This window comes from Electrona antarctica (genome assembly GCF_951216825.1).
Source record: "Electrona antarctica genome assembly, chromosome: 18".
Lineage (NCBI taxonomy): Eukaryota > Metazoa > Chordata > Actinopteri > Myctophiformes > Myctophidae > Electrona > Electrona antarctica.
Window position 1 is genome coordinate 12,363,223 of NC_136799.1, and position 12,059 is coordinate 12,375,281.

At 43.5% G+C, this 12,059-nt stretch overlaps 1 protein-coding gene across 8 annotated transcripts in view; it reads right to left on the reverse strand.

Annotated features, from left to right (window-relative positions):
* The window catches only part of LOC306942471 (zinc finger MYM-type protein 4-like), a 63,433-nt gene that overhangs the window by 45,993 nt on the left and 5,381 nt on the right, over positions 1–12,059 (reverse strand). For 6 of the 8 annotated variants that reach the window (XM_079528375.1, XM_079528374.1, XM_079528372.1 and 3 more), the window contains exons 3-11: positions 10,777–10,902; positions 8,693–8,866; positions 7,652–8,150; positions 6,753–6,814; positions 5,486–5,641; positions 4,807–4,873; positions 4,305–4,537; positions 3,575–3,699; positions 2,544–2,736 (exon numbers count right to left, since the gene is read on the reverse strand). In XM_079528375.1, coding sequence (XP_079384501.1) covers positions 2,544–2,736; positions 3,575–3,699; positions 4,305–4,537; positions 4,807–4,873; positions 5,486–5,641; positions 6,753–6,814; positions 7,652–8,150; positions 8,693–8,866; positions 10,777–10,902 — 1,635 coding nt within the window. The remainder of the gene's footprint in view (positions 1–2,543; positions 2,737–3,574; positions 3,700–4,304; positions 4,538–4,806; positions 4,874–5,485; positions 5,642–6,752; positions 6,815–7,651; positions 8,151–8,692; positions 8,867–10,776; positions 10,903–12,059) is intronic. The other 2 variants (XM_079528373.1, XM_079528376.1) reach the window with 2 other exon arrangements.

Below are 12,059 nucleotides of genomic sequence, written 5' to 3' on the forward strand. Positions count from 1 at the left end.
CAGGACATTTATTTACAGGAGGGGGGGGGGGGGGGGGGGTGAAAATATGGAGATACAAGGTTTCTGCCCGACAGCAGCGATATACACATGATACTGTATGTGATTAAAATAAAATAAATGGTGCATTTATAAAAGCACTTTTATCCAAAGCGCTTTAGATGGATTGTGAATTACATTCACCCATTCACACACACACACATTCATACACCGATGGCGGAGGAATACCATGCAAGGCACCAACCTGCACAACGGGAGCAATTAGCGGTTCGGTCTTGCTCAAGGACACTTACAGTACGTTTTAACAGCCAGAGGAATTTTCCGGAAGTGCATTATTTGTCTATGTGACCCAGCGACTACTGGCGATAGCAGGCAAACGGGCGATGGTTGAAAAGTGGGCGGGGCAACGTCACCCGAAAAGATAAAAAATAATTAAACTTTTCGGGCAATGACGGGAGATGTGTCGGGCCGATGCTCGCCCGCTGTTAAAACGTACTGTAACTCTTGGGGAGCCCGATACAGCCGATCTACCGGCTACTGAGCACTAGCCTGGCTAATAAGCCAGACCGAATCAGCCGTTGGCAAAAAATTTTTTGTCTGCCAGCGGATTACGGTCTGGAGAGGCTCAATTCACTCTTCGCTAAGTCCCACCCAAGCCCGTTCTTGGCCAATACCACGTTAGCAACGATTACTAGGTTAGGATCCTGGTCACGCTTTCAATGCTGGTCAAAATGTTTAAGCAGTGTCCATAAATATATTTGCTGTACAGCATGTGTGGACCTCAGAAAGAGGGTTTGTTTTCTTACCTTGTTATGAGCAAACTAGTCCGTTCCATGAATTATTTCCGTCCGTTGTGCAGTTTAATAGTAGGCCCTATCTATAAAAATAGGCTCTCATAGACTTCCATTGTAACGGGGAAACGGCTCTCAAAGTCAGTCAGTTAGCACATAAGCGAACACAACAAAAGCTGATTCTGACAGTTTATCAGGAAAACTCATGCCGTTTTATTTTCGTCTTTTGATAGATTTATAAAGTAACTATTTTGGTTGGAGATATACAGTGAAGCGGTTCTGGTGTTCCCAACTCTCGTTTGTAAACAAGTCGCCATGCTGTTTGAGATGCACCAGCTGCAGTCCCAGACATTTCTCCTAAAGTGTCTCCCTCAAACGCGTCCAAAATTGTGTATGGTGTTTGCGACAAGTGGACGAGATCAAATACATTTGTTTACATCCAACAGCCTGGATGGAAGGCTGAGACCGAGGCTACTTCAGAAGTGTGTGTACAGATTTGGACCAATCAGATCGTTTTGTAGGCAAACCGGAACTTCTTTCCACACAAACTTGTCAGGGTTGCCAGGTCTGCTTATTTCCCGCTACTTTTGGCTTAAGGCTAATAATTAGTGTATGTAATACATTACCAAAACATTAATTATCATAGACATAGGCCTACATAGTATTTATAATGATAAATGCATACAATCTTTTTATTACGATTATATATGGTCATATTATTGTTTGTTTGTTTTGGCTTGTTTTTCTTGATTTGGCTTTAAGAGTTGGCTTGTTTTTGGAGGTGGGTTGGCTTATTTCTCTCACACAATGTGGCAACACTGAAGTCAAAACAAAAACAAGGCAACGTTGACATTTTTTATTAAAAATAAAACCGCAGGTCAGAATCCGCTTAGTGTTCCAAAAGAGTGACTTTGAGAGCTGTTTCCCCGTTACAATGGAAGTCAATGAGAGCCTATTTTTATTTCTAATATGTACTATTAAACTGCACAACGGACGGAAATAATTCATGGAACGGACTAGTTTGCTCATAACAAGGTAAGAAAACAAACCCTCTTTCTGAGGTCCACACATGCTGTACAGCAAATATTTATTTATTGACAGTGCTTAAACATTTTGACCAGCATTGAAAGCGTGACCAGGATCCTAACCTAGTAACCGTCGCTAACGTGGTATTGGCCAAGAACGGGCTTGGGTGGGACTTAGCGAAGAGCTAATTGTACGCCCATTTCCTACACCAGAGAACTGGTGTGGCCAATCGGGACACGCTATGCAATATGGGCGGGCTTTGGTACAGTGACGTTCAATGCTTGAGACCTTTGACTGACAGTAGCTCTGACCAATTGCGTCAAAGAGAAAATGTTTGAACCCGCCCCCCCGGGAAACAAGATCCATACACAGCATCTCCAGACTCAAATACCACACGACAGTGTGATTTGAATCTGGCTTATTAGCCAGGCTAACTGAGCACCCCTGAGCCACAGTGCCGCCCCGTTGAAAACAATTATATTTCCCAGAGATTTCAATGAATGTTTCTCTGACACACACACACACACACACACACACACACACACACACACACACACACACACACACACACACACACACACACACACACACACACACACACACACACACACACACACACACACACACACACACACACACACACACACACACACACACACACACACACACACACACACACAGTTTCTGTATGTACAGTATCTCATTTATATGTGTTTGTGTGTTCCCTACCTTGGTTGTGACTCTGCAGACACTACAGGCGGGTTTCTCGACAGGTTTCTCGGCAGGTTTTTCAGCAGCTTTCTCGACAACACCAGATTTCCTCTTGCGGTTGAAGACAAACAGACAGAAGTGGCTACAGAAGTGCATGTAGTTGTTGGCATCTATCGGAGCCATGACCAGATCCTTGGCCTGAGTGATCTCCCTGCACACGACACAAAGGGCAAACACAGTCACGGGATATACAAATCTTACACACATCATAATCGTATGTGTATTAAAACCCATTTTGACCTGAGATCAGATTCTAAAAATGTCTTCTGCATCCTGACAGTTTTCTGAAAAAGCTATGTTTCTATGTCAGTGGTTCTTCGATTTTTCAAAAATAGCAGACCTACAAGCTCGTAGCTATGAGCTTGTAGATCTGCTATTTTTCAATAGCTAAAGCATAACATAATGCCAACACCAAAAGGGGTTCCCGCCCAAAATGGGTTAATGTGTGTAGTCTTCAATGTTTTTCAATACAAGGACGCCTTAGCTGAGAGAGAGATGAAGCAGGGACCCACACTACATATTGTATAGAATTGTGTTGCAGATTAAACTTTTTCATAGATTTCATAGATTGCTTCATAGACTTGTTTGGCTGTATGTTGGATTCATATTAATGTTTAGACATTTAAGCACTTAAACCGGCGAACTTGACTTTTCACTCTGTACTTGGTCTGTTCTTTTTCCCCACTGCATCAAACCTCTTTGCCAAAAATAGCCAATCTACACGCTCAATGCCTCAGATCTTGTAGATCTGCCATTTTTGGCTAAGCTTCTCCTAATTATCCTATTACACAAAGATTTGGCGGCCCCCCCTTAAATAATTATGCGGACCCCCTGTTGAAGAGCTATGATCAGATTCTTCCATTTACCCTTGGAGTCGATTAGGAACACGAACACACAAGGATGTAAAAATGAGAATACGAGTCGAAATTAAATTGAAAACTTGGGTAAAGATAAATCATTTCATGCAAAACAGCCAGAGACAGACATACTTGAGGCACTGGTAACAGGAGCGGGCTTTGCTTGTCGTCGGTAGGTGGCCAGTCAGACAGACTGTGGAACAGAACAGCTGCGTGGAGCCTTTTCTTTGGAACGCCGTCTGGCCCTTGAGCAGCACCTACACACATTCAAATGTCCCAACATACAAGATATCAGCACCTACACACATTCAAATGTCCCAACATACAAGATATCATTAGTCATAGTGACATGCAGAACAGCGGCTCTTAACCCATTTTGACCTGGGAACGATTCTATAAATGTCTTCTAAATCCTGACAGTTTTCTGAAAAAGCTATGTTTCTATGTCAGTCGTTCTTCGATATTTCAAAAATAGCAGACCTACAAGCTCGTAGCGCGCCACTCGGTGGCGCGCTATGAGCTTGTAGATCTGCTATTTTTCAATAGCTAAAGCATAACATAATGCTAACACCAAAAGGGGTTCCCACCCAGAATGGGTTAAAACATTTTCATGCCAAGGACCTCCAAATTGATATACATGTATTTAAGTGATGCACTCTCCCCTCTGAAAAGACTGTCCCAGCGACACATAAGAGAAGATTTGTGTCATTAAAAGTTTTTTCCCCAAAGTGTTTCCAAACTCGTCAAATGTTTTCAGCACATGACATGCTTCCATAGCTGACCTGCCCCACTTCTATAGAATCCAAATGACTGAAATCAGTGTTGGTGACCAAGAACTTTAACCCATGAACACGACATATACCTTTGAACAACCACTGCAACTGACGCTGCTTGGAGTTCCGGGCTGTGGTGGAGGTGGTGGTCGTGGCTGTTGGGGGACTGGAGCCAGAGACCGGATTAAATTTGGGGCGACAAGTGGGGGTCTGATAGATATAGGTTGCAGTCCTGAAGCTTGAACTTGAAAATGTCCTCTGCCTGGAATGAAAAAGGTTGTGGTATTGGGTGCGGCGATTGGAGCAGACACTGGCACTGGCACTAGAATAGGAGATAAAAAAAACACACACATTAGATGAGACAAGTGTAGGCTTTGGCATCTGGATTACATTGATATTTATATATTCATCATATCACAGTTAGTCAAACTTGCCTTCTTTCATACAAAGGATTCCAAAATTCAGAGCGTGCACACAGATAAATATTCATAGCACATGAACTCCAATCACATGCATTTTTTACTCCAAATTATTACCATACTGTATGTATCCCAAGCATCAAATTCACAACAGAAAAACATATGAACTCACTTGTTGGAGCAACAAATGAATTTGCTCCCCCCACAGAGTAGACATTACTAATCTTCAACGACTCCTCCTAGAGAAAAGAGGCACACATTGTTACATTCAGATTTGGAGAAATGCAATCATATAGAGTATAAACAGAGACAGAATTGTGGTTTGAGAGTTTCTGAAACACAGTGTGACATTTTCAAGGAAAGGGTATTGTTCAAAATTCATGTCAGCAAGTGGCTATCAGAGGAAGGGAAAGCATGTGATCAGGTGCACTGAGGCAGTCAGATTAGCAAACAGTTTTGATGGACAACATTCAAATTAACCATACCCATTCAAATACAAAAATAGCCGATCTACAAGCTCAAAACCTGTCACTTTGCACCGCGTTGTGAGCCTGTGGATCAGCTAGTGGATGCTATTGTGCGACGCTGTAGTATGTTAGGTTAGGTTTCTGCCCGACAGCAACGATTTGTTAGTTCAATGTGTGTAAGCAAGCCTGCAGCCTAATGTGATTTTCACACGCTTATACGGTTGTTTCTTGACAGCAAGCCAGCAGCGGAAAACAAAACACCCTCGAGGTGCGAGTAGTACCATGCAGAGTGGGAGGAAAAAGCAGATGCTCTGCTCACATGATCTGGATAGTCTCAAGTCCTGTGTGCGTGTGTGTGTGTGTGTGTGTGTGTCTTCTCTGTACCTCTTGGTTGTCCAACTCCTCTTTGATGTGTTTGATGGAGCCCTGGGGGAGCAGAGCTGCGTCATAGCCCTCGTCGATGGGCTCGTCTTTAATGGGAGGTGGGGGGGAGGTGGGGGGAGGATTACGGTTTTGTGCTGGAACAGCAGGTTCTGGCCTCTGAAATAAACAATGACAATTAAAGAAATTAAAAGAAATGCAGCTGCGAGTGGGTTCAAGGCCTTTTTTTTGGATAGCTATGAACTGATACTCATCAATGGATCAAAAAATTCACTTGTAAACATTTAAGATGTTAAAGGACCACTTCACCACTTTTCAACATCTCTTCATATAATTGGTCCTCAATAATGTTCATGATAAAACACCACCATTTTTTTCTGCTCGGTCTGTGTCTCATATAGGAGGGCTGTGGGTAGTTCAGACATCCGTCCACCAGTGACATCATCGTTAGGCAGATTTCTTTTTAAACAAGATTTGTTTTAAAATATATTTAGATTTTTATTATCGTGAGAACGATGGCTTCCATTTTTGCATTGCAACTTTTCAGGAAAAGAAAGCCTGTAGTTTCTATTGGCTTGGAATCCCCATCGATGTTGTCACTGGTGGACGGGTTTCTGAACTGCCCACAGCCCTCCTATGAGACACAGATTGAGTAGGAAAAAATTGCGGTATTTTATCATGATCATTAGTGAGGACCAATTATAGGAAGAGAAGTTGAAAAGTGGTGAAGTGGTCCTTTAAGATAAGCCTGTATTTGTTGTGTTTGTGTCTATGGGACCCCTTCGAATGAGATGCTACATTTAGCAGAAGCTCCTATCCAGAGGACTTCAAATATCGGAATAAGCAGAGTATTAGAGTAAGCATTGAGTTCTTGTCAACATGTGATACATATTCAGGTGAAAAAGACTAATCTATGCAACGAAAAATGAGAACAAGTAACCAAGACACTGTATGTGCGTAGTAGACTAGCATCGAGAAGGGATACATGGATAATTCATTGCTAAGGGGTGAGGGGGAGTATACAGTCAATGGGTAATCGTTTCAATAAACTATGACAAATGTTTCAATTTCAAAATAAAGGTTAACATTCTCCAAGTAAAACTGCCACTGGTAATATTAGTATTCAATTGACTTAAAACATTGTAACAGTTTTATCCCATCCAGTTGTCTTGTGGTGGATATACGTAGATATATCCATCTTTCAGTGAATTTCAGCTCCTAACATTTGACTATTATTGGCCACATATAAAAGTGTATCCAGAGTGAGCACCTCCACCTGCTGGCCGTCTTCTGTCCCTGCGGATGGCTTGGGCGGAATGGGGACACCTCCATCTGATGAAGAGGAGAGAAGAGATGAATGGGACTCATTTTAGCTAAGCATTCATTTTGTTTTGCAGTTATTAAACTTCAAAACTGTTTGGCAGTCCTCTTCCAATATAATCTAGGCTGAAACACTTTAACACACATTAACCCTGGTGTCCTCGTTTTGGGCGTGTTATTACCGGTGTAACATAATAAAAATGGTTTCACATTGTTTTGATTCATTTTAAAAATAGCAGCAAGGTAACTTCAAGATACCACAAGTCTCACAATATCAAATACACAGATTGATAATAGTCTGAGAACATGAAGGTATTCATGTCTCTTTAAAGAAATGTTGTTTAAAGTATACTTTGTTTTCTTAGCCGCATAACCTGAAATGGTGCAACGGTTAGGTAAGTGACCTTTTTCAGAGTTTCCTACAATAAAAATGTGAAAACGTTTGACAGGAGGACAGACAGACCCAAGGCAAGGCCCCAAACCAACAGAATCAGAAAACAAGTTGCTGTGAGAGTTGATAACTTTTGAGCTAGGAGGCTCACAAGAGAGACAACAGACTCGAGGCACAGCTCGTTGCAGGTTGAGTGGCAGAAAGAAAGCAGTTGATCAGACACACACACACACACACACACACACACACACACACACACACACACACACACACACACACACACACACACACACACACACACACACACACACACACACACACACACACACACACACACACACACACACACACACACACACACACACACACACACACACACACACACACACACACACACACACACACACACACACACACACACACACACACACACACACAGGAATGCAATGCAGGCTTACCTTGGGAAGAGTGGGAAGTATTGGCAGAATCACTACCATCTTCTTTGTCTTGGTCCTCCTCAGCTGGCACGGTGGCAAACGGGTCATTTTCTGCTGGCGTTTCCCTGCCTTTCTCGGCATCCTCCAGGCTGCCCATTGGCAGCGCAAACTGCCAATCTTCATCCTCTTCTTCCTCTCCCTCTACCACCCTAACCGTACTTGTAGGAGGTTTTCCCGATGGTTCGCCATACCCCGGCTTTCCTTTTCCTTCGGTTTCCATGGCAGTAGGGGAGCGTTGACCGTCAGAGGAGGGGGAGGCGAGTCGTTCAGTCTCCTCTTCGTCTTCATTCATCCTTTCGTCTTGTCCACTGGTGTTACCATCCTCCTCCACTCCTCCTGCCTGTGTGCTGTCCTCTGTCTCTTTGGTGGGCGAGGCGCTGCCTATGGAGGAGGGCGCAGAGCAGAACGGTCCCGGGCCCATCACCTCGTCAAACAACCTGGACACACGCTCCTCCTTGGGCTGCAGAGAGGAGGAGGAAAATATGGTGTTTTCATACCAAAATACCTTATCCTACTTGGATAGTGACAGTAATGGACTAATAGCATTTGTACTGCTGCGATCAGAACCAAAAAACGTAGATCAGATCGGACCGCAGCAAAAATGACCAATCAAACACTCTGATCCAAGCACTCCATTCTAGCAGTCTGCTCCAGCACTTCTATACAGCAGATCCAGCAGCATTGCAGAGGCCACTAGATCATAACAATGTATGCTAGTCGCAGGCAGCTAGCCAGCAGCAATACGCACTAACGCAGCAGTACGACTCGTAAATATGTAAATTATATCGGATCGGTATCGATGCTGCCATATCGGAGTCCTATCGGAAGTAAAAAATGTTTTGATTGCAGCATCCCTGCCCCAGGCAGGGTTTGAGCCCACGACCATCCGCACGAAAGGTGCGTGCTGCAACCGCTATACTAGGGCGGCCCGTTGCCAAATGTTTTGGAAGAACTGAGTTAATTTTAGTTTGTTTAGTTTATATGTTATATATATATATTTACATCTCTTGGTGGTGTGCCTTCTCCCTGTCTGGAGCTGTCCTCGTCCTCTTTGGTGGGTGTCTTCTCCACACCGCTGCTCCTGGAGGAGCTGGCAGAGCCCCTGGAGGTGTCAGCAAACGGTCCCAGGCCCATCACCTCATCAAACGACCTGGACTCCTGGCGCTCCTCATGCTGCTGCGGGGAGAAGAAAAACGGTGGGTTTAATACCAAAATATCCTCATCTTAGTTAAGATAGTAACGCTAATGATAAAAAAAAAATTAACTTGGACACTGCTCTCGAATCTCCTGAAGATTGAGGGGTCTTCAACTGACTACTCAAATCTTTGAATATTAATTTATATTGCATCAGTACCATGTAATTGTCTAAAAAAGCAACTGAAATTGTCTAGATATAGACTTGTTTAAATAGATATGTCATGGTGTTCTCTATCTGTTGCTCTTCCTTTAAACTGAAGGGGGGGAAACTGAAACCATCCACACATTGTTAACAGAGCAAGAGGTCAACATTAAGACTCGTTACAAGGGTTGGGTGCTGAAACTCTGCGTCAGTATGCCACTGGTTCAGACATGTCCGGTACCTACTGGAGCGATTCACTGGATTAAAAGAAAACCTATTCTAATTAAATACAGCCAATAGAAAGGAGTTTATAGACATGGACTAATGCTTTGTACTAAGCTTGTAATAATCCCAAAACAAGACATGCATTTGTAAACATTACACCAAATGTATTAGATCAACTGAATGATTGTTTGAGTGGTACAACCAGGTATGTGTGTCCCTGGGTCTGTCTGTCCAAGCACGAAAATAGTGTTATAGTGTTTGTTCACAACCAAGTGTCACTGTTGCACAGCCTAACACACAGACACACACAGGCCAGGGAGGGCTTGTACAGTACAGTACAGTACAGTACAGTACAGTACAGTACAGTACAGTACAGTACAGTACAGTACAGGGTGACGATACGAATCTATCGTCAATCGCGAATGTACGAGTCCAATCGCCGAATATTTTTATTAGGCGATTTTTCGGGACGATTATTTTCTTTTGCAAAATATTAGCCCAATTAACCTGTAAAGTGTGAGCAACATGTGAATCAATTTGGGCCAGCAAAGTAGTAACAGCGGCCGGGTAGAAAACCCCTCCTCCCTGGTATGCTCCCAGTCCCCGCACCGCAGCATCGGGGAACACTCTGGCAGCCAGAGTAAAGGCTGGGAGGGACCGAGCCGAGGGAGGCTACTGTACTGTAGCCTACATGTTGTTTATGCTCCGGAGTCCAGTCCCATGCAGTTTAATAATATACAGTCACAACAGAATGCACACTGCTGTCTCGTGTCTCATCACAATCCCAATGCGCCACCCGTGAAGTCGGGGGGAAAATAAAAAACAGGCTGCTAGTGTTAGTGTAGGCTCGGGGATCGTTAGCTTAGCGTGTAGCTACTGATTCAACCCACTGATTGAACTTCATCTCCGCCTGTAATCTAGGTTATTTTTTTATTGACAACGTGAACGAACCCCGACACCAGCGCAAAAATAGACAGATATACAAGCTCTCAACGCGTAGCGAACGGCGCTGCAAAAACAGGCAGGACGCGATGCCTTGAGAGCTTGTGGATCAGCACCGACGGTGCGGGGAGGCAAGAGTTCTCCGGGGAGGAGGAGAAGTTACCAGGGCATGCTACATGTTGCTGCGGCTAACAACACTGTCACCAGCCAGTGGTTGTGATGTTAGCTTGGCTTGCAGGCAGCTGCTTGTCTGTTCCAACTTCACTTCATCTCCACCTGTAACTTATTTTTTATTTTGTTACCCTGGCTGCGCAGCTGCGCAGCAAAAATAGACGGATCTACAAGCTCTCAGCGCGTAGCGAACGGCGCTGCAAAAACAGGCAGGACGCGGCGCCTTGAGAGCTTGTAGATCTGGCTTTTTTGCGACCTGTAGTGAGCTGTTCTCACTTTACTTTTATGACACGAATATATCGTCCATCGGCGATTTTTGGACAGACGATGGGCGATTGAAAAAGATTGGCATATCGCCCAAAATATTCTAAATATACTGTATTTATTTTACACTGTGTTCTTATCTTACCACAGGCCTGGAGCCGTCCTCGTCCTCTTTGGTGGGTGTGTCGTCCATGGCAGAGCTTCTGGAGGAGGTGGCAGAGAACGGTCCCAGGCCCATCACCTGATCAAACGACCTGGACACCTCCTGCTGCTGGGGCAGGAAGAACAATTAGTCCGTTTTGACCTGAGATCAGATTCTAAAAATGTCTTCTACATCCTGACAGTTTTCTGAAAAAGCTATGTTTCTATGTAAGTGGTTCTTCGATTTTTCAAAAATAGCAGACCTACAAGCTCGTAGCGCGCCACCGAGTGGCGCGCTATGAGCTTGTAGATCTGCTATTTTTCAATAGCTAAAGCATAACATAATGCTAACACCAAAAGGGGTTCCCGCCCAAAATGGGTTAATAATACCACTAGGAATGCCAACAATTAATTGAAAATAGATGAATCGCCGTCAATTCTTCAATTAAACCTAACAGTTAACAATTAATTGACTATTCTGCAGTTCTACCATGGGGCGTTTTTCGCAGAGGAACGCACATTATGTGGGCCGGTTAAAAGATTCGACCCCACCCTAGTTTAGTTGGTAGCCACAGAAACGTCTCTGCTATTGCATGTGATAGACAAGATTTAAGTCAATCCATCGATAAGGTTATCGAGGTAATTATCAATTAATGAATTAATCGATAATTTGCATCCCTACAAAATACCTTATCTTACTTGGATAGCAACAGTAATGGTTATTTAACAGGAAAACATTTTAGTCTCTTCAGGTATATTCGGGCAAGGTGGCGATGTTGATATATTATGTCTAAGACCAGCAGTTATATGCCCTCATTTTGCATCATAACCATGTAATTACCTTAAAAAAACAGATATTGTTGTCTAGACTCTAGAATGATACAGACTATTTTAATGTGTCAAGTTTAATTTGTTCATTATCTGCTACTCTTCCTTAAAACGGGATAAGAAAAAAGGTTTGCATTGTTACATGCTCCATTCAGCATGTAAATGTAGTGCAGGTTTACCACCAGACACACACCAGTGATCAGAGGCATTTAAAAATATAAGCCAGGTTCAACATATTCCAGAGAAATATCTACGCAGTCAGTCAGTGATATTAGTCTGGCCATGATCCCAGCCTAATTAAAAAATAGCAGATGGACAAGCTCGCAGCAGGCCACAACTTGAAAGTGTTTGAAAAAAAAACCTTGAATAATTAACACAAATCTCCTTTTCTGCCCCCCCCCCCCCCCCATTTTCAGATGGGGGTCCACAGCCAAATATATATACGATTTGAGGGTCTTA